Source organism: Varroa jacobsoni, unplaced genomic scaffold (genome assembly GCF_002532875.2).
Source record: "Varroa jacobsoni isolate VJ856 unplaced genomic scaffold, vjacob_1.0 scaffold_552, whole genome shotgun sequence".
Lineage (NCBI taxonomy): Eukaryota > Metazoa > Arthropoda > Arachnida > Mesostigmata > Varroidae > Varroa > Varroa jacobsoni.
The window spans coordinates 66,370-88,982 of NW_019213454.1; the positions used below are offsets into that span (position 1 = coordinate 66,370).

Sequence of the window (22,613 nt, forward strand, 5' to 3'; positions counted from 1 at the left end):
GTTGTATTGCCATATTATGCAAAACTTCCTATCTATCCCAACTATCCTAACTTTCTAGGTTTGAGGGTGGATCATTGAAGCCAATACGTATCGAGATAAGTGGTAATGCAACCATTTCCAAACAACGTATTCTTGTAAACTCCGTAGACAATAACGATAATCTTTACACTGGTAAAGTTCCTTAATCCTCAATTAATCTGCATTTTAACATCAATGAAACGCATACGATTCATTTGCATCTACTGTATCGTCGAACATTAGATGAAAAATTTGACTGGAACTTTAGAATGCTCGCTCGTAGTAAATCACCAATTACGATTCCTCAAACAGTAGAGAGTAACTTAAGCACAGCTCTAAATGTAAGGCATCTCGCTTCTAAGTAACCCAAATCATATTGCCTTGCCTTATTTAAATTATGACTGTGAACTGGTTGCTTCCTGCTAATCGTGCATATTCAACCTTTTTTTTTTTAGCTAATATACTCTCAATGAGTATGACAACGCGACACTGGCTCAATTGCGTCAATGAGTTGTCGAGAATCGATAACGCAATTACATTATACATATCGACATACAGATGTATATAAGCATTTCTAATCTTTTGTGTAGTTTGAAATGTGTCCATCTTGATACGTCCACTTTGCCGAGAAATTATTAAACTAATAACTACAATCTACTGCCTAGGGGCAAAAAAGGGCAAAAATCTACCTTTAGGGAAGAGCTTTCAAACGAAAATTAGAGATGCACTATAGTGGTTTGCCGTGCTAAGAGCTGCGATGTGGATCGGTGAAGCAATGATAGCTTGCTGCAATGTACCGTGATGAAATTTTCTTATAGATGTACTTGCAGTTGAATATCGTCGACCATTTTCACAGAATCAGTTAGTGATATTTGGCAGATAAGTACACAACTGTAATTGAATATTAATAATCTGTCTACATAATTTTTGCAGATGGCGAACATTACTTATATACGTTTTATAGCCACACACAAATTTTGTCTTTTTATCGGCTACCTCTATATAAGTAGGAAACATTAAACCAACATGGATGGTAATTGCTCTCTTAGGCTAAAACCATACTCACTTAACGGTAACGGCGACAAGTAAACAACGCCCTTGGCGAGTATGGATACCCTTAGTTTGTCTGAAGCAAAAGTCAATGCAGTCGACTTGGTAAAAAATACATATCTGGTTCGGCGATTAAAAAGAATAACTTGAATCAATGTAGTCTCAATGGTGAAAGGGATCAAGTGTAAGAACAATGACTAGAAATCAGCCCCATATACCACGGCAGTTTGTTTGATCGGCTTGAATGCTACCAGCAGTATCATATAATTTTAGGCAGGTCTGTTATTGCTACATCTCCACTGTGCAGTCGTTATATCATCCTCGAGTTGTATTTTATGTTAAATGTTGACTGAAAATCAATTTACTTCTTGAAATCCATGCGCTTTCTGACGTTCGTTTATGCTAAAAAATGACGCGCATTAAAAAAAAAAACCCTTTCGTCTTCTCCGCTAAAGCATCGGGAAAAACAAAGGGATTTTCTGTTTGATGCTTAAGTCGTGCATGCTAAGTGGCCTTTACATTCCTATTAGACGTTTACCTTGATCCAAAGCATAAACAATTACGTAAACTAAAGCAAGCATGCATTTTACTGTGTATGACAGGTAACTATAAGCCGGGGGTATTGTCATCGGGAGATGATGACTTCGAACTCGGGGTGAGTCGATTAAAGCGGCAACAGCAAACCCTCGCAGAAGAATCCATCGAACAACAGGAAACAGGTGGAGAACTTCAAGCAAAACCGGCCTCCCATGAAGAAACGTCCGTTTATTCGCAAGTGAGCAGCTCCGATCTGCTATTTTAAAAATGAGCATGTCGATACTGGCTGCGAGTTATGACATTTACTAGACGGCGATCTCTTGCGCTTGCGAAACACAAGTAACTGTTGCGCATCTTCGTACGGAACTGACCCTTACGAAACATCGGGGCCTACAGCAATGGTAGCGATTTCATAGATCCGGACGAACACCCGAGAGAAGACGTTTAATAGTTCTCGATTAAGGGCAAGCAAAAAGCACAACCATGAGTCACTCATTCTGCGAATGTGTAGCCCTGTCACCGTTATCAAAGTGGAGACCTCACAGGACCTTGAGGACACGTTTGCCGGAAGTCCGTCCTTGAAACTGAATGCCAAATACATCCATTCATAGTCATCATACAGAGTAACGCACATGCACAAAGAAGAACGCCCATTTACGAACGATTACAGGTTAAAGGTAAAGGAGAGAAACACAGCGACGAGTTTGGTTACGTAATCTATCAGATACTTCTCGTCATTGTGATAATATTGAGTTCTCTTTGACTAATAGACGTCCATAAACGCTCGATTTTAGCCTATTGAGGACTGGTAGCAAGCTTGATGGGACCCTTTACCGACGTGTGACGTGCTGTATTATTGTATTATACTCGTCATCATCACCATAATCATAATGTATATGCCATCATCTAATAGGTAAGGCATAATAACAGTAGCAGGGTGAATTTCAATGGACCTAATAGCAATGGCGCTAATTGATCTGAAACAGTATTGTGAATACATAGTCTTGGGATTGGTGGGGTGGGTAGAGCAACAGGGAGCTAGGATTAGGTGTCGCCGGCTGTTGTCACTAGGTGTCACTAGTGACAATGAGACGGTTTCTACAATGATTACGATAACAGTAACGATGAGAGCGTAGAAAAGAAAGGCACAGAGAAACAGGGACATGCTCAGCGTACAAATTAAAATAATGAAAGTGATAATAATAATGATAACAGTGATAACAACAATACGTACGTGCGTACACGCAGTAAGGTGGTACGTACCCACTTGCCTGGCCTAAACTGCATTCCCAATGCGTGCACATAGTCGTATATTTTCACGGATTTGTGTTTCACTTCCATTGTCTTTTTAGTTGACTATAGCATTTCGACTGACTAATGCCGACTACATTTATGAAGTTCATAATACGCCAGCCTTCGTCTGTGCACCTTTATTAATTTGCTTGACACTCGAAGAGTACAGATGTACGTTTATCTTCGTATATAACTGCGTTAATTTTCAAGGAACGTATAGTTTAGATTGAGCCTTACATTTAATTCCAAAGGCGACGGGCTGCCGAGTTGCACAAACGATTGAGTTGTGTTTCAATTTTGGCACCTTTCCCTTGCATTTTTTACAGAATATATACAGCTAACACTGCGGATTCGCCGTTTCCTTTTCCAGTCCATTGGAAAAGAGTTGTCATGAACTGTGTGAATCTTTTGAATGTTCCGAAGAGAAATTTTTTCTGAAATGCTTAATAAATAATCATGGAGAACTTATAGGATGCCAAGAGTAGCGTGAAACAGAGCAATGATAAAAAGAAATAAAAGCTCTCTAGGGATTAGAACATATAGCGGGAAAGGATCGTAACCCAGTTAGGGATACCAGATCCCACAAAAAGAAAATGAACAGTTCTCAAGTTACAGAGTCTGAGATGTATGAATGAGAATGGGATACAAGTGACTAACTGACCTGCGCTGTATCATTTGTATGTACAATAGCAAATAAAAAGTAAAAGACGTATCATAAGAAGCATTTGGAAAGTTAAAGATTTTCCTTTTCTTAGTTGTTGCAAACAGGTGTAGTGTTGTAATTAATTGTCTTCTTCGTAATTGTGACGTACGTTTTAGTAAACTGGGTTGGAAACTCTAAAACATAACGACATTAGTATAGTAAAGCAAGTACCCAAAATATTTATTTTTAAAACTTTATAAAAAGTTAGTCTATGGATTGTAAACATATATATATATATATATATTCTGGACGAGCTCGGAATCTCTTTAGAAGTTAAAAACAGAGCGAAAGAGCATCGATCATCTTTGCACATAAATTGAGTAAAATGTCCGCAAGTTTATCTCAAGCTCCTCAAGTGTCGACATTGTGCATTTTGTCCTATATATTTTACCTCACAAAAGGGAAAGTCTAGTGGAGTTTAGCTGCAGAATGGCACAGTATGGCACGAGTGGCATCAGCTACTGCATTAACTTCTTTCGTACGGAACCTTAAGGCATGGAATAACAGATACAGATTAACTGACTCGAAGCTTTCCAGCAGGTCTGCTGAAAAAAGTTTAAGAAAATGCAACATGCTTACCGTGCAGCGTACAGTCTCATCGTAAACATTTTTTGTACAAAAAATGGGGCGAAAATTATTTGACGGTTTGAGAGGCTCAATTTTATATCAATTAAAATAACAAAGTGGCAAGATCTAGTAAATGTAAGGCTGAAAATTGTGAAGATAAAAGTGGTAAGTAACTTTTTCAAAGGCCAAAGACGTTTGCTTCACTCAATATATTATTAAAATACGCGCACTATATGTCAACACTATTGTACTTCCAATGTAAATGGGGCAAGAAGCAATATAAAACGCTAGGTCTGATTCCATTCATTGGTTTTCAGTAAGCCAATGGTAACCTTGTGATTCAAGCGCGTTCGTCTATTTTTGTAATTGGTAGATTTTTGAGAAAAAAATATATTTAGTAATGCATTTTGCGAAATAACAAATTTATGTTCAAAGGTAAATTTTTGATTTAAGAAGAATCATAGTTGGCTATGCATAAAGTGCTCTAGTCAAGCAGATCGAGCTCTGACCAGAAGCTGAGACGGATGGACTGCAATGCTCGACACCAAGATCATCGCGTCAACTGTCATACGCTTCCATAAATCAGAAGCAGGCCAGAAAAAGAGATTAAATAAATTTGAAAAAAGTAGAAGGTCATGGAGAGCAACAAAGAATTTCTACTAAGATGTAGGCAGAACGTCGCGTTTATTCCTAGATGGAAAAAGCGACATTACTTAAACAGTATATACGTATGGTACCTACAACGCGTATGGTATTTAGGGTTGTAGTATATTCAAGTACGGCTGCTATAATTCGCTTAAATGAATAGTTAATATTATGCAATCAGAAAAAAAACGTTAATATGATTAATTAGCTTAAGCGTTTTATTAATAACGAGTTGAAAACGAATTAATTTTCTGAAAAAAAATGTTTTATATTTTACAGTCTTATCACAATGAAGGCACAGATGTTACCCAGATTTCCGCTGTTTTTGGTCGAAATGAATGGCACATAGATAGTTCTGTTGCTTTCGTCCCGAAAAGATACTTTTCATAGTGGTCGATCAACTGCAAAAAAAAATTACTGCGGAAATTGAGCAATTATTATTAGCAATTATTGATACGATAGTAGCGATGACACCTCCTGAGAATGAAATATCTACTACGAACAATTTTAACCTATTTGAAGAAAACAAAAAGTCAGGTATTTGGGTATCATATGGATTGATGCGAGAAAATTTACACGACAGTTATTTCCATTTGTGAAACTTTTTAAAAACGCGATGAAATGGAGCCATTTGTACAGCGAATTATCACGAGCGATATTAGATGAATCACATGTGTCAATGGCGTGTGTTAAAGATCATGATTAAAGCGAATAACAGCTTCTCAATCTGTGGCAAAACCCAGAATGATGTCAAATAAGGTTATGTTGCGTGTGTGATAAGATAGGAAAAGAAATCGTGCATCTTGAGCTGCTGCTGCTGCCTGACCAAACAGTTGGTTCGGACAGATGAATGAATTTTCGAAGTTAATAACTAACAGAGCTATAAATCATTAAAAAAAGCGACCGGAACAGAAGCCGTCTTGCGCTATGATAATGCCAGGCCACTTATGTGCTTAGCCACTCAATTGAAATTAAGAAAGCCAGGGGAGAAACTTTAATGCGTCCACCCTATAGACTTGATTTTGCGCAGTCAGGCTATTATCAGTTTCGTCTTTTGCAAAACTCTAGTAATGTTAATTTCATTTCGCTATAGGGATGCAAAAATTACTTGTGACAATTTTTCTTCCAGTAACTACAGAAGTTCTACACTGTTGGCTTTACGGCACTTCCAGAAAAATGGCAAACGGTTATAGATCAAAGTGAAGCATAACTAGATTAGCAAAATTTTTTAAGGTATATAAAATATTTGCTTCAATTTTGACTTAACACCGTTCGTACTTTCTCGATCATCCGGTATGGTATTGAATATACATTATATAAAATATACGAATATTAAGTCGTTTTAAATTTCGTAAAAATGTTTTAAAATAACAGTTCTATTTTATTTTCGATCAGTGCATTTACCATTAATATCTGTGACTTTAAGCAATTTCTATGAATTTCGCTGTTGTAAAACGGTAATCATTTTGATTTTTGAAACGCTGATTCTTGCGGTGCGAAATTTAGCGTTATCGTACAGTATGTGTGGTTTAGCTCTGTATACTAGTCTTCGCCGCCGTATGTGCGATTTGCTTATTATCTTTAGTCGTTAAAAGTACACTTCCAGTAGCCGCAATGGATAAGAGCTGCACATAAGTTTTCTAGTTGCACATTTGTTTTTGAATGATGCCTCGCCGGTTCAACTTTTACCTGAATAATTTGAATAAAGTGAATAGGTGTGCTATGCTTACGTACACCAACACTGCGCACTGATACTTGTGCACGTTAAGATGGGTTGGTTTACACCATAACTTACAACTCTTCGTTATCGATTTTATGAAGGTGTATTACATGAGACTTACCTTCGAATTCAGAATTTCCTATTTTCGGACCAATGGCTTACAATGTTCCCAGTAGAAGAACGTTCACGTACTGCAAGGTTTTATATATTTTGAAAAAAATAAATGTCGCATGATAACAAAATAGACCTATTAATCCTTTCAGAAAACGAGAGCTTATCCCTTATATATATAAGATAATGTGTTCTGATTGGAAAAACTTTAGAGGGTTGTTTGTTGAGATGAGCACGCATTCATCCCCTTATGCCAGATGAAAGCCGGTTCTCTCTAAAAACACTACGAAAAGCTCGTTACCGCAAACAACAATACGTCATTTTTGTAGTTTGAGCGAAAATCAGCTATTATCTAATCTTTCTACGCTGGGCAAACCTTTACCAAGAGTAAGAATTTCGTTTTTCGCCTGAAATTGACGGAACCCATCGTCTACATTAAGGCTTTTGAAAAACCTCAAGATGGCTTTTAGTAGACAAACCAGAAGATTTTTAAAAGCGTTTAGATTTAAGAGGCTCGAAAACTCATCAAAGTAACTCAAATTATATAGACCGATATATATACCGCTGAAAAGAAAACATGTACAACTGGAGAAACTTCAAAATAATAGTTTATTAAAATGCTCAATTCCATCATCTATTCTACTAAATGTCGACAAGAACCAATTCGTAAAAGTTAAGCATATCACGAAATATAAGAACAGAAAATGATTATTACAAACAGCAAACACATTCTAATCGCTTGGATATGTTTAGCGGCTACAACCACTGGACTTACATTACGCCACTGAGCGAACAACACGTCTTCTCCCAATCGCTGGCTCGCAGGCTGACCAGTGAAAAAGAAAACCACAGCGCCTCCGACGATAGCGATATTTTTTCGTTGAGCGTTTCACAGAATTACCCAAACGTGATCTTAAATACCAGCTTTAATCCAGTAAATGGTACTTGGCACCAGAAACATAGCACTGAAACGTTTGGACAAACCTGCCGTAGCAGTGCCTCCGCCGGCGCATGCCCAGAAGAAGTGCGTCTCTTAAAGGACTCCTCGGCCAGAAAGTAGCACCGATCGGCACGGTAACAGTCATAGGTGAACACGCTGGAACTGAGCTCCCTTACCGGGCGTGCAGTGCAGGTGCGTTAGTCGATTCAGTGCCTGCTAGCACGAAGCGTATGCACCCAGATGACAGTGATCGAGGCCACAACTATATAGCAAGAAGTAGACGGTATAACAGTGTTCATAATAATCAAAACAAGACAAAATCGACAATAATAATAGAATAATAAATTAATAACTGCTATAACACACGAAGAGATCGATAAACAAGATAGATAAGTAGTCCTAACGCATATATATATATATATATATATATATATATATATATATAAATTAAATGATCTTAACAAACTCACAAAACGATATACATCCTTTTTCTTAACTTCTGCATCATTATGTGAAAGAGAATCAGAATTATAGTAAATAATTAACATTTTCAGAGGTAAACACCTTCAATAAAGAAGTACAAATGGTATCATCTTTTGCGGATCCATCTTCAATATCATGGCGACAGAGCAGAACTGTTGCAACGATTGTAAATAGCTCTTCGCTCACTCATTTATATCTATGATCGCGAGTTAATGCTTATTAAAAGTTGTTTAGTTCTTACCATATTAATAATAAAAAGGTGTCACGACGGTAGAATATCTTATCTCGGTTTCGCACTATGAAGCTCATTATTAATCATTATTCATTATTATCATCAGTGTTATTGCGTCTTATCAGAGCGACCGTTCTTACATTATCTACCTGTAATAAATTCGTTCCGGTCTCCACCGTTTTATGGTCAATAGGCCTTTACCAGGAATACTAATACTGAATATTTTCGAGCATTGTTGAAAACACGGGTGCGCCCAGTAGATTCGTATAGCTATCCCGACATCCATTATTTACAATAGCAGGTTACGGGTAGTGATCCGAGTACAACATCAGCTAAAATCTTTTAAATTGCAATTGGGTTAAATAAGCTACAGTGAAATAGGTTAGAAAAGACATGTCTGAGCCATTTAAGATTACATCGTAATTATTACTTCGCACGTGTAACGTTCAGCCAAATCTGAAGCCAGGACCGCTAAAGCCAAGCTATGGTATCTCGATGCTTTATTTGGATCTTTGTTGGACACCGCTTGCCTTAGGGGCAAATCTCTGTCTTGCTCTTTTGTATCCAGTAATGCAGTCAGTCCATAGCTGCTTCAAGCAATGATTATTTCGTCCTTGTGATTAAAATCGTGTGTTTAAAGATAGTTACTCTGAACTTCCAGTGTGAGTGTTATAGCGAATGAGATCAGACATTACTAACTAGCTCTTAACATCCTTATTATTATGATCCAGGTGAACCATCTAGGACTTCCATAAACTATAAACCGTTTCTTTAGCAATTGGCTGCTGTATAAATATCCCTGTAAGCATTTTATTTCATGCTGTAAAATATTAGGCCTTCGAAACCTCTTGTCTCATTTTATATGTCGATATCAACCATCTTATCTTAATCTTTACACTTTATTATTATTTCACAAAAAATAAAGTTATGCGCCACTGTTTTTTGCAGTGTAAATTTCACTCGTATTAAGAAATTGAACAAAGTCTACCAAATTAAAAAGTCCATTCTTCTAAATGGCAAAACTTGGATTAGATCTTATTTTTTGAGCTAACAAAACTTAGTCGTTGAATCTCTATGGATATTAAGTGGAACACTCTAGTGTCATTTATTTTGCACCTTTATGCGCTATTCAAATAATAAACTGTGATAATGTCTTTCGCTTTCCTGCGAATTATGTTAGGTTTTGGTGTAGCTTCGTACCTTTACCCGTACACACAAAATATCTAAATTTTGTCTTTATTATCTAGCCTTGTAGGCTAGACTCTTCCGTGCGGCGTCGACACATCCGAGCATTATTGTTAAACCTCGGAATAATTCTGCCAGCACCGTGCTGAGTGTAAGTAAACAATAAATGTAACTATAAACAGCTGAACTAGTCCTGGCGGATGTGTCACACAAATAATAGTAACGCCTTTGACAATTCTTTCATTAGTGTATCTTCAGTACCCAAGGTTCGACTTTTTTGGTGATTTGTATGTTCGATTTCTTTCTAATTGACAAATGTTAAAACTTCAATATCTAAAAATAAAGATTGCTTTTTGGATTCACTGCACCCAGAATATTTATGGTCATGTCTACTCAGCAGTTGGCGAAAGTTGAATCTGCAGCACTTCGCTACAATAACTTCATACGTAGGGAATATTCAGAGCGATTGTTTTAGTATTTTCTACTCGTATCTTATTCCCATTTTTCAGCAAGTGCTGCTTGAAAATTCGCAAGTAATAAGTTGACATATATTTTCGTGGAAATGAATTACATTTTTTCATTATAAAACATTACATATCAACCAAAGAGCTTATGATTACTTCATACATTTTTGAGAATCTCTATCTTGCCTCGATTGATGCTCTATTGATAATATTTTGCCAATGCATTTTGTGCGCTGGGCTCGATTCTAGAGAGATCGTGTTGTGCTTTAGCTACCATGGATCTTCAGTTCCGATGACCTTATCCTCTTCATGAAAAAAGTTTGTTATAGGTTTTTTATTTATTGTGAATTATTGAATTTCCGAATTATGCCCTAAATTTGTCAGGAGACCGTGACTAGAATGTGTGGAAACTTTATTTTGTTTTTTTTTATATTATGTTATATTATTATTATTATTATTATTATATTTAATTTTTATATTATTTATATTATGTACATATCTTTTGTTTAATATGCATATATCGTATTATTTTTTAATTTTTTGTATCACAAGAAACGCTCAAGAAATATACAGCGGCCTCTATTTATGTACACGCAAAATAATTACTATTAAAGTCAATAAATAGTATTCATTGCTAGCACAGGAATTGATCGTACACAGAAAGTGGCATATTGGTAAAATTAGTAACAAAAATATGATATTTACAATGAGTTTTCCATTTGGAGTGAATACACATCCATTGTTCCTCTGGGCATACCTGAAAAAACCTGCTTAGGCTGTCTTTAGCGTGGTGAGGTATATAGGGAAAGGGAGGACTAAAAATAAGTTTATTGTTGAAGGCAGTTAAAGATAGTCAAGCCTATAGTTTATTAGGAAAATAAGAGATACGCAAATCATAATCGTTGTGTTCATAAATTACGTATAAAAACGTAACAGTACTTACTACTTAGTCACGTATAGTTACAAATATTTCACGTTGCTAATTTCGCTGTTCACTCAAGCATGTTCCTAGAACTAAGGCATATAAAAATCAATTAACTTACCTATTTACATCTCCATTTTAACTACGTCTACATTTTTTTAAACAAAAGTTGACGCCTCCATTTATGTCCTTTCTCCTATATACTGTAGATGAAGAATATTAGATTGTATTAAAAATATTATTGCATCATCGTTTTTTTTGGTTAACTTACCGTCCAGACGTCTAAAATGCTCCGAGTTCTTTGAATAAACTATTGTCATATAAGCTGTTCTACACTGCACATTCATAATCTCGCTTTAGCATTTGGTGGAAAACTGAGCAAAAAAACTGACGTGTCACTTTAAATGCCTGTCTCATATTTCTCAGACAACAATAGTTAAAGACCTTGCCGCTAATATTGATAAAAACAAAATGCCTACCCGAATTAGCTATGTAAAAGTCTATGTAAAAACATGTGTTCTATAGTACTCTAATAGTCTGCCCAATACTCGTGGCCCAGTAGCTTAGTGTTTACTTTGTAGACATTTATGATCACCAGACACTGAGTCAAACCAGGCTAATTACGTTTAGCTAAATCACTCTTCGTGATATTCCCTGGAGTTAAACTATTGCCTAGTATTGTACTATAAGTTAAAATGACGGTATGAACGACAAAGGCTAATGATACCCGACGAAGCCCCTGTTCTGCTGTAATAACTAATGTATATATCTGCCATAAAACATGCTCTATTTCAGAATAAAAAGTCAACACTTGACTTAAGATTTGAAGAATGTTTCGTAAATCTCGAAATGCTGGCCGGAAGCTTGGGAGTGACATGGCGGGGCTCGGTCGTATGAATCTTGCTGGTCTGGGTCTCATGGATATCAATGATCTGAATTTCGATAGTAAAGATGATGACGATATCGATGAAAGAGACCTAGAGGCGGAACTAAATGCTCTTATGTCCGGTAAATGATGAATTTTCATAACTTGTTAACAATGGCGATGTTAAGAAATACCTAAATCATTTTTAAATCTGAAATACATAATCAGTGATACAAATATATAGTCCTTGACTTATGTGTATCGGGTTTTTATGTAGGGGAAAGCCTGTACAGGACATGTGTATTAGTGCATTTTGACTTATAGCTTACCCATTCGTTTATTTATTTTATTTATTTTTTTTATGGTCTAATTATATGTATATTCAAAAATGCGAAATATTAATCAAATAATCAACGATTTGTCCAGTCGAGATATGCATACACATTGTTCTATCCTAGCTTGTTTTATTATACTATTATTGTTATTGAGGTAAACGCCACAAAAAGCGCGAAGAATCAACACAGAAGAGAGCCCCAATGGATCTGGACTCAATAAAGGCGATGGCAAATGCTGCAATAATGGACGATATAAGTAATGATGATGTCGATCTAGAAGGTACGTACTTGCGTGAAAAGTGCGATATTTATGTGTTTGTTCTCTTTATACTAGCATAAAACATACGGGAGCTCTGTTTGTTTAAGGTAGTACTACAAGAGCTAAAAAACGACGAGAGGAATTATCGCAAAAACTAAACTTGTCTGTTACAGGCATTGAGAATGATGAAGAATTGCTAGCCGAATTGAACGAGTTAAATGATAGTCAAGATGAAGATGATGTTGCCCAAGAAACTCCTCAGTCAATCTCTCCAATGTCGACTCCAGCTCTTCGACCGCAAAACGTACCTATCGAAACGGCTTCGATATTATCTTCAAAAAGTACACCAAGTCCAATGGACATTACTGACGTGCTTTCTAATCGTCTCAAGAACTACCGAGTTGCCGAAGAAGCCTCAAAAAAAATCGGCGACAGTAGCAAAGTTCGCAGGTAATTAACACGAACAAGTACCTTAAAGGTGTAGCACAGAAGTTTTTTGGCTGTATTCGTAACTTACGCAAATGCTATCCCTGTGGTATTTGTTGTAGGAACGGTGCTGTAGTTGTGTCGGAACTTCTTTCTTGATATTGATTCAGTCGCAACATTCTACCCTATGTTGGTACAATCAAAAATACCTGTTAGCACCCATGTTTTTTGTTTTCACTGTATTCTGGAGGTACGTAATTTACTGCAATCTATTCGGTACAATTTGGTGCAGTCTACTTTGGTTATGCCGAAAAAATAGTTTTCTAATTACTACAGTACTATACTAATGTATTCGATGTGGTTATCTAATCAGGTTTTCCCGGGCTATCAAAACCCTTGAAGGACAACTAAGACAGGCACAGCTTGGGAAGGTTATCCCAGAAGCTGATATCCCACCTCCCGTGGCTGTTCCTAAAGCATCACCTGAATGTTGTAAAGAGGAGCGTGTCGGAAAACCAGAAGATCAGGTTTGACTCTAATAACTTAATAAATTGATATGAAACTTGATGTTATGCAATAATGGTAAGAGAGTACAATTCTCTTGAGTTACCATGAACGATTTGCTTTTCATTATGAGATCGGTTTGAGATTTATCACTTTAGAGTTTAGTTTTGTGGGACTAACTGGTGGTTGTAATTGATGCCACCTACCACTAAATACGATTGGCAATTTATTTTTGCTTTATTTTATTTACTTTATTTGGCGGATTTTTGTTTTAATAAAAGTCTTCGTACAGTCACCGCTTAGATATTTGCTATCTTTGAGATTAGTTAGGTTCAAGATACAATTAGGGGTCTATAAAATATCATTTGATTATTTTCAGCTGCCCGAGGGTGGAGCGGGTTCATATAATAAAACACAAGAAGCTGTGCCACTACCAAATCTACAAACATCGGGAACATACCCTCCACCGTATATAGCAACTGTTCTTGATGATCTTGACGATACTGATGATATCGAAAGGACTGAGCAGGTTTCATCAAATGACCCGCAAGCTTCAAAGTCATTTCGAGAAGCTCCAATGTCACCACCAAGCAGATCAGCTTCAGGTCCACCACAATTAAAGCTTCCGCAGGTATTAAAACTCTCAGTATGAATAAATTACACGTAGGATTACGTGGATGAATCTCTCTTTGCCGGGAAACTTGGGAGAATCTTCCTAGCAAAAGAGATCACCTGAATCGGCACTTAAGTGATATGCAGGATAGAAAGGCGTTTGAACAATCATATGGGTTTATGTTGTTAAGCCCAAGCTATGTCCCGGGTTCTAAATTCCATATTCAACACATGTTATAGCGTCCGTGAGAAAAAAGACTTACTTCTACTGTCATACGGGTCATGGGATATTTACAGGATTTTTATCTATAAATTATACACATTTTGCTTTGATATACTTAGTTTAGCTCTAAATACTATTTCTACACTATAGCACAAATACAAACCAAACTAATCAAAATATAATGAACGTAAACCTCTTTTATGAAATTTTGTTTAGAAGCTGGCCGCACCTACTCCATCCGTGTCAGTACCGGTTGCCTCAGACGGGAGTTCATTAACGCAAGAAGATTTGCTTACCACACGTCGTAATCAGTATCGTCAAGCGGCTTTAATGGCTAAGCAAAAGGGAGATAAAGAATTGGCCATCAAGTATCTGCGTACAGTAAAGCAATTCGATGTAGTACTTCAGGTGTGAACTAGTGTACATTATTATCATTTTCAATGATATCACAATTAATCTTCGGCCTTTTCATTACTTTTTTTTTCAAAACTTATTGTCTTTTCTCCATTAATCCATCGCAGTTTATTCTTTCAAAATGTCTCTTTAATAAGCGGCTGGTAAAAAACTACAATCATCTAGTAAAAGACATTTCTTTAAAAATGCACAGTTTAAGGTTTGAAATATAAACATGCAATTTTTGAGCGTTTTATGGAGCCGCCGATATCTAGGACGAAGTCTGACTCAAAAATGTACTATCTAAGGTTTACGCTCAAAGCAAAAAAAGTTACGTAAAGAGTTTCTCCATGCTATTGGTATAATTCTACTGTACCTAGCGAGATTTGGTAAGGAATTTCGTTAGCTTAAACACCTGATTGCGCCGGTTGTTTTTTTTTTTACGGACAATTAACATTCCTAAAGTCCCACACTAACCGAATAAGCATTGTAAATGTGTAGTTTTAGTGGTAGAAATATTTTCAATCAAATTATCGATTTTCTCCTATATTCTAAAAACAGTAAGCTCTTAAGAAAATATGTCCAATTTTAAACTCCTAATCCCAGGTTTACATATATATGTGTACTTTTTGGAATCTAAAACCTTCCATTTGAATATCGTGACTCGAACTTTTACCAGGTCGACTGTAGTGAGCTATGAAAAGTCAAAATATTCAAGTGGTTTATGAGTACAAGTTCCAACTTGGAACTACAGCAACGTAGACAGCTCGCTGTATAAATCTTGTACTCTGTGAAGGTTTTATTACTAAAACACCGCGAGCTGTTATTTGGAAAATTCCGGTAGGAACAATTTAAATTCGAAATTTTGTCTCGTCGAATACTTCCTCCGAAAATGAGTAACGAAGCGCCGAGAGCTATGCTAAAACCTAACTCATGTCAAAATGCACAGGTGGTAGCACTCGAATTTGGTATATATAAAAAATACTACGTTTGTTTACCGCAATCAAATGAAGAAGATAAAAAAAATTGACAGTTGGGTGTAGCATGATCTGAGAGAGGACAGAGAACGGAAACGTAAGGTGGCTTGATTACCTTTGCTTTCATGTGACCCATTTTTGCATCGCATTGTGACTTGTAATGAAAAATTGAACTTCTATGCAGACGGTCATATTAGCAAATTAATGCATCGGATCGACGGCTATCAGCCTAAAGCATATATATATATATATATATATATAAAAGATTATGGCATCTGTTTTGTAATCTAATGCAAGTGTTACCTGCTACAACTTTGTGAATCCTGGTTTGTCGATTACGGCTGATATGTACTGTCGGCAAACGGAAAAAATAAAAACTCCCTTGATGTAGCTAAGAAAGGCAAACAAAAGTAAACCATTCCTGTTGTACGACAATGCTCAAGCTCACATGGTAAAAATCGTGGTGACAAAAATGCAGAAGTTGCAGCTGGAACCCCGATGTCAATATGATACTCGTCAAATACTGCTTTTTTTTTTTTAATATACGTTTTAATACGTGTTTTACTCTCGAAGGTTTATCAACAGGAAAATTATCCAAATCTTAACATCATGTCGAAATTGCTTTTTGAAATTTTTATAGGTTCTCGTATCTTAGATTCTACAGGAGAGAAATGTTTAAATATCTTCCAAATGGCAGAAGGTTACAATGGCACATACCTTAATTGAAATTAAGCCTGTGAAAGTTCTGGAAATTATAATTCATAAAGTCATGATTCGTACTTAACCACCTAATGTGTTGTATAAACTTATTATGAGCCAGAGATTGTATGGACATCTCCGTTTTTTTTCTAAAAGGGGAACGTTTATTTTGATATTATAAAATTCTCAAACTTTTGGATTGTTGTAGGTGCACACGGCAGAAATTTAATGCAACTCGATTTTTTTTAACCGAATTTCACCAAGTATGCCGTTGATGCTAATTTTACAAACAATGGAAGCAACTAGATGGTCTCTGATTATAGCTCAGTTTAGCAGACATGCTTATATTTATGTATCCGTTAGGTTAAACGAAGACATCGTAGTTTTGCACTCGCTATATGTATGGATAAAACAGTATTGTCGATATATTTCCTTAGCGATGCACAAACGCTAAAACATTTGATATGGTTATCTATGTTTGTTGACACAGTCAACCAACTGGTTGCTTCGTGTACTCCTTTTTCATGGAGATCAACAGCTTTGAAGGGAGTCCTTTAATAAGTATGTGCTTGCCTATTTGAAAAAGTGCAAAAAGCGACCAGTTTGGTGAATTTAATGATAAATTTGGCTACACGAGGCTTTTATTTAGTGGAAAATTCTTCTTAAGCTTCTTTCGCTTAAAAAAAAGACGACTGTATTTCCATATTGTCGTTTTTGAAATCAATATATAGTACTGATAAGAATACACGGCTTTGACACTGAGTGCGTTTACATTAGACTCGCTGTTTTCAGAACATTATAGAACAAATAATTTTTGGTTAACTCTTCTTGTGTAGATATCGTAAACGATTTTAATTACCTATAAACAAAAAAAACGGGCAAATCTAATATTTTTATGGGTACATGATGCTCGAAGTCTAGTGGGGTCTTGCAAGTTATGCAGAATCATTGTACAGTTATTATGCATTGTCTAATTTTACATTGAACATCTTGAATGCAGGCATTACTAGAAGGAAAACCGATTGAACTTTCAAAAATGCCGCCCCCTCCCCCTGGAATGATTTGTCCGGCAACACCTATAAGCTCAATACCTCTTCAATCAACAGCACAGGAGGAGATACCAGACTTTATTGACATGAACTCGAAGACCGATCCAGCTATGTACAATGCCCCACCGCAGGCACAAACTGTGTTGGGTGCCCTGGAACAGAGACTAGCGAAGTACCAGGTTGATATATGTAGCTATTTTCATTAGCATAAGTTTTTAGTCTCATTTTCAACAGAATCATGAGAAGCTTACTGTTTGACTAGGTTTCATGTAACGAGATATTTAATCACAGCTCATAACATTTGGTACACTACATATCACGTACGCTATTATATATTTTACATAGAATAAAAATAGAATGTACTTCTGTGTTACAATAACATTCACCAAAATGTTAATGTTGTTTTTTTTTTGACATTTAGGAGGCTGAAGCACAAGCAAAAGATAAGGGCGATTCTAGTAGGGCAAGGCGCCTTGGACGCATTGTCAAGGACTATGAGACGACCATAAAAGCTCATAAAGCAGGAAAAAAAGTTAACTTCGAAGACCTTCCAGTGCCTCCTGGGTTTGGCCCTATACCTAGCGAAACGGCTACTGGACAAAAAGTTTCAGCATCGGTGAACAAAAGTCAATCCTCATTAACTTCACCATACAGCAGCGCTCAGACCTACACCCTTCCAATGCCATCAGCATCAATGTCCGCAGCTCCGTCTCCACCTAAACAATGCGTAAAGCGACAGATGTCTACAACTATTGAAAAACAGAAGCAATTTTTGCTCGAACGCCAGCGGTTGTTTAAGGAAGCTGCAAAGGGGGCACTTAAGAACGGTGCCAGTAAGGAACAAGCGATGGAGTATGTACGAATGATGAAAGGTATAGAACCGATGCTTCAGGCCACTGAACTCGGCCTACCGGTTGACCTCAGTTCTATCCCCGTTCCACCGCAACTACAGCAGGATTTTGTTGTCGTGGATAAAGAAGACTGCGACTTTCAATTGTCAGGAGATAGCGAAGAATTATACAGGACACTTGAAGTAGATCTGGAAGAACAGTATGAAACATGCATGACAAATCAAGAGCATTTTTTCAAACTGGGGGACGTGGGATCTGGCACGAAGTTTGAAAAACTCGCTCAGGATACACGCCGGGACATAAGCGTACTCAAAGCATCTTGGAAGAGAGGCGAGCCTGTGCCCAGGTATGCTTCACCTCTAACAAAGCTGCAAAAATGAAAAAAATTGGTACAGTATCTTTTAAAAAAATCCCGTGAGAAAATCTAGTCACAAAATCGTTTTAGAAATACTATGTCCGTGCACAAAGCTTAGCATAATGATGTTGATGCGTTCTGGATAAAAAAATCTTTATTCTCCGGTTAATAGATGTTAACAGATGTTTGAAGTACGAAGTGGCTACACCTCTTAAATTGGTCACGAGGACCCCAGATATTGTTATAGTTGGCTGTAAAGTGTCTACGTACAAAAATGCAGCTTTATTTTATTCCTGTTGTCGTATTTGCACTGTGTTTCCAGTTTCCGCTACGAAGATCGAGTGTTCACCATCGTCAGACACAATCATGATGTGCCTGAGAACGTAATGCAAGTCTCGGTTATTCGCGGTATAACATTACCCGGTAAACCCAACGAATTGGATACCTACGTCAAGGTATTTATTAAACAATATATCATTCTCCCAACACAAAACACCTCTTTACTCTGAATCATACCTACTGCACCAAGATAATTGAAACGCACATACAGTCAATTAAGTGTATGGTTTACTTACGAAGTCCGTAAAAAAGTTTGACCAAATCCGAATCTGCAGAGGAAGTGTCATCTATGTACGCAAAGATTACATAGATTTTCGTTCAATCCGCCTGCTAGTTTTTTTTCAAGCTGCCTGTAAAGTGGTTTGAACCTACGTGCGCTCCGCGATTTCTAGAAATTAATATCGAACAAAGAGTTTGCTTTAAATTTGTGTTGCTAAACAAATATTTTATTCTGAACTTCTGACGAAAATCTCTGGCGGATCACCTGTATCGAAGACATAAGCATTTAAGTAACACAAGGAAAACATAAGAAGAGTTGTTCCGTTCTAAACAACTATTGATACGGCTGAGAAAGGCATTAAAAAAAACAGAAGGAAAATTGTTGTTCAAGCTTCAAGAAAGGGTGACCGTTGTTTTGACCTTTTTAGTTAATGGCTTCTGTATGAAGAGGCTTGTTTGCCCTAAAGGACATAAGCCTTCTTTTTTCAGGAGCACTTTTTGTCTTCACGAATTATCGTTTAAGAACTAAAAGAATGTCTTGTACCATAATTTGCTTTTGCTATAAAGGGTTCTCTAGAACTCTGCTCCCATGACCGTTCTGTGGCGGAAAAAATCTTTTGACACAACAAGAAAAAAATGGTGAAAGAGGTCGGAAGCCGCATCGAAATGTACATGCAGAAATGCTTCAATTGGCAAGGGCTCTGCGTTTTCATTAGGCTTCAGCCAAATGTATTTGTATTTTTAAATAAATATATTATATTTCAGTGAACAAGCATTTAGTTGACAGAATGCTTGAAGAACAACTGATATTAGGAATTGACAGGCCCAGCAGACTTCCTTAAAAGATCATTACAGATAATTTTGTTAGTTGTGTTTATATTTTTATGCTAATATATGCGATTTACTGCAAATTAACTCGTAATTATTTCGGCAGGCCGCGTGAATTCGTTAAAAAAATTTAAAACCATTGTTGCGTTTGCAAGGTATAGTGGTTGATATGAAAAGTCGAGCTTAATATATTACCTAGTGTCCCGTATTATGCTAGGATAACTGGATTAATGTCGCGAGCTCTTAAAACTAGCTTTAAAACCTAATTTTTATTAATTATTTCCGAAACCGTGCTTGATATGTAAATAGGTTTAATCTGGAAGTTGAGTAGCTTTATGTGGTTACTTATTCATACTAAAACAGTATACATTGTCACTAATAAAAAAAGCTGATTTTTTTTTTAACAACAATCTGATTTTAGAGAGCATTGGAAAGGGTAATTACGGCGCATACATCGAAGCACATGTAATGATTTTCATGCCCGGCGCTCCGAATTGCCACCACGTAGCAAAAAACGTTCTTCAGCTAAACAAGAAATGATCAGTTACCAATGTTCCATTCCAAGGCATTGACAGAATTGTAGCATTTTTTAAAAAGTTGTGCCTATAAACTCGTCTGCAGCAGTGCCGTGATTTGGAACGAATGAAACACTACAAACTACTGTGTCTAGACCTTGCAGATATAATAATATTGTGTGATTGATGTTGATCATAGTATAAAAAATTGAGTGGATTATTAACACTAGTATTTTATTCAGATTGATTTTGCGTATCCGGCCGATGCTCCTCAAAGTCAGAGGTGTTCGACAGTGAAGGATACGACGAATCCTGATTACAATTTTACTGGCTCTTTTGAAGTAGCCCGCAAGTCCCGAACCTTCATCCGAGCCTTAAAACGAGTACAGGTAAAGTATCGATTACATACGTAAGCGAGAAGTGGAGAGACTCATACGATCATTGTTTTCTGTAAAACGTTTCATCGATCAAACGTCGGGCGTATCCTTATATTTGTTGCGTAAATGTAGATCAGTGCAAGTGATAATCATCAGACCTAATCAATTTATGCAGTGATAAATTCAATTATTCTTATTCTAGACTTGTGTCATGATCATTCAATTTTTCAGTTAAAAATTGAGATTTGGTCAAAACGAGGTTTTCTGCGAGCAGACGGACTCCTTGGCGCAGCTTCAATCAGGCTGGCGGACTTAGAGACAAAATGTGATCTACATGAGGTAATGTGGTAGACAGACAGACCAATCGCATTGCATATGTGAAAAAAATAACATCAATAATTCTGTTAACACACGCTACTTCTAATTCTCATTTTAGTAGTATTATAAACTTATGAGAAACTGGAGAAGAGTAATATTTTACACTTATCCATGAAAAATGTACTAGACATGATTGCCTTCTAGCGTACGACTAATTTCAGGTACGATGCTCAAAATCATCGCTTCGAGAAAACAGTATCCTGCCCAGGGCTGAATTAATATGTGTCTGTGTAATTACGAGATATATAACAAAAAAATTAAAAGAAAATGTTATTATGCTAAGCTGTGTATCCGAAACATATACTAGGTTTCTGAGACGAACATCTGACAGATTAAGGATGACGTTTGCTGAAAAAGTAAGGTTTTATATTTCATACTAATTCCTAAGGTGTTTCCCGTAATGGATGGGCGACGCGATACAGGCGGAAAACTGGAGGTCAAAATCCGAGTAAGTGAACCCTTTACTGCAAAGCAGGTTGAGGAAATCAAGAGGAGATGGCTTATCATTGGAAAGTAGTCGACATGTAGCCGTTAGCGACCTACCAACATTACGGCTTACGGGGTGATCACACGGCCGTCCTCGACTGAAAGCGACTGGGTTCTGGTCTTTCTTATCGTCTAATTTCCTCGTCTTACATATATTATAACCGATCAGGTTGTTTAGTTGAGCTCATTTGTTCTTCCCAGCGAATTAAAAAAAAGCGACTTTTTTACGGAATTATGCGTTGTGGAGCTCCATTTTCTCTCGACACATTGTTACCGATAAAAGAGGAAGTCAGAAACAGTGAGACACGTAGAAGGACTCAACAATGTGTGCAACTTTTCCAATGTCTACAACCTTTTGGAAGTATAAACGTTCCGAATGAAATGGATCAGGAAGACCCCCCCCCCCCCCCCCCCCCAATAGGCTTTCTATATCACCCGCTGAGTTTGTGTTTGTTGTTATTATCATAGAACTGATGCTAAAGTAATCCTATGTAACTTCGAAATTCTTTACAATCAAGAGAGTCTTTTTATCAGGGGCTGGGCTGATGACTTTATGCGTTATGGTAATATGTGTGATCATGACTGCGTTTGTTCTTGTTAGAAGATGCCAACTAAGAAAAAGTACTACTCTAAAGAGGAATGTAACTTACTTAAATCAGGTTTAAAAACTGAATGTTGTCGGTTAAAACGGAGATTTAAGTTGCGCACTTTCGGTCGGATTTGTCAGTTACATAATGCAGCTTCAAATAAAGCATATGGACATCGCTTGTATAGGTATTCAGTGAGTTAATTGTACTAGTCGAAGGAAGTACTTCGCTCTTCCGAGAGATCGTCGCTTTTTATAATAAACAAAGTCTAAAGTAACATTACTGTAATATAATAGTACATAAAGCCCACTTACGGGAATAGGTAAAGCAAGCTCATTTAGTCACATTATGCAATGGATGATGTAATACAGATTTGTTCTCATGTCTTCTGTATTCACTGACGCTATAGCTGGAGTTGCTGCTTTAGTGTGGTATCATGTTAACCCCTGACTAAAGCTTGAGTCGT

General features: G+C 36.9%; 2 protein-coding genes and 1 long non-coding RNA gene across 9 annotated transcripts in view; 2 read left to right on the forward strand and 1 right to left on the reverse strand.

The window, feature by feature from the left end:
• LOC111261382 (uncharacterized) overlaps positions 1-3,636 on the forward strand; it is a 34,043-nt gene extending 30,407 nt beyond the window's left edge. For all 3 annotated transcript variants that reach the window (XM_022834834.1, XM_022834835.1, XM_022834844.2), the window contains one exon: positions 1,671-3,636. In XM_022834834.1, the coding sequence (XP_022690569.1) occupies positions 1,671-1,870 (200 nt within the window). In that variant the 3' untranslated portion in view covers positions 1,871-3,636. The remainder of the gene's footprint in view (positions 1-1,670) is intronic.
• A 1,372-nt stretch (positions 3,637-5,008) lies between these two features.
• Positions 5,009-9,592, reverse strand: LOC111261387 (uncharacterized). Of its 2 annotated transcripts, XR_002680939.2 has the most exons (4): positions 9,500-9,592; positions 7,420-7,846; positions 6,655-6,724; positions 5,009-5,214 (listed from the first exon to the last, which is right to left on the reverse strand). It is a non-coding gene; the product is annotated as an uncharacterized LOC111261387 (long non-coding RNA). The 2 variants fall into 2 exon arrangements; XR_002680938.2 differs by lacking the exon at positions 9,500-9,592 and having other exon boundaries at positions 7,420-9,449.
• A 60-nt stretch (positions 9,593-9,652) lies between these two features.
• On the forward strand, positions 9,653-22,424 carry l(2)gd1 (lethal (2) giant discs 1). 4 transcript variants are annotated; one of them, XM_022834831.2, is made up of 14 exons: positions 9,653-9,771; positions 10,198-10,266; positions 11,666-11,878; positions 12,225-12,350; positions 12,503-12,779; positions 13,129-13,282; positions 13,639-13,890; positions 14,311-14,502; positions 17,164-17,391; positions 17,634-18,409; positions 18,741-18,873; positions 20,562-20,708; positions 20,928-21,035; positions 21,463-22,424. In XM_022834831.2, exons 3-14 carry the CDS (start codon positions 11,701-11,703, stop codon positions 21,589-21,591), a joined length of 2,700 nt encoding a protein of 899 aa, XP_022690566.1. In that variant the 5' UTR covers positions 9,653-9,771; positions 10,198-10,266; positions 11,666-11,700; the 3' UTR covers positions 21,592-22,424. The 4 variants fall into 4 exon arrangements, with proteins under 4 accessions (XP_022690566.1, XP_022690567.1, XP_022690565.1 ...); XM_022834832.2 differs by having other exon boundaries at positions 9,653-9,750; XM_022834830.2 differs by lacking the exon at positions 10,198-10,266 and having other exon boundaries at positions 9,657-9,750.
• The last annotated feature ends 189 nt before the right edge of the window (positions 22,425-22,613 follow it).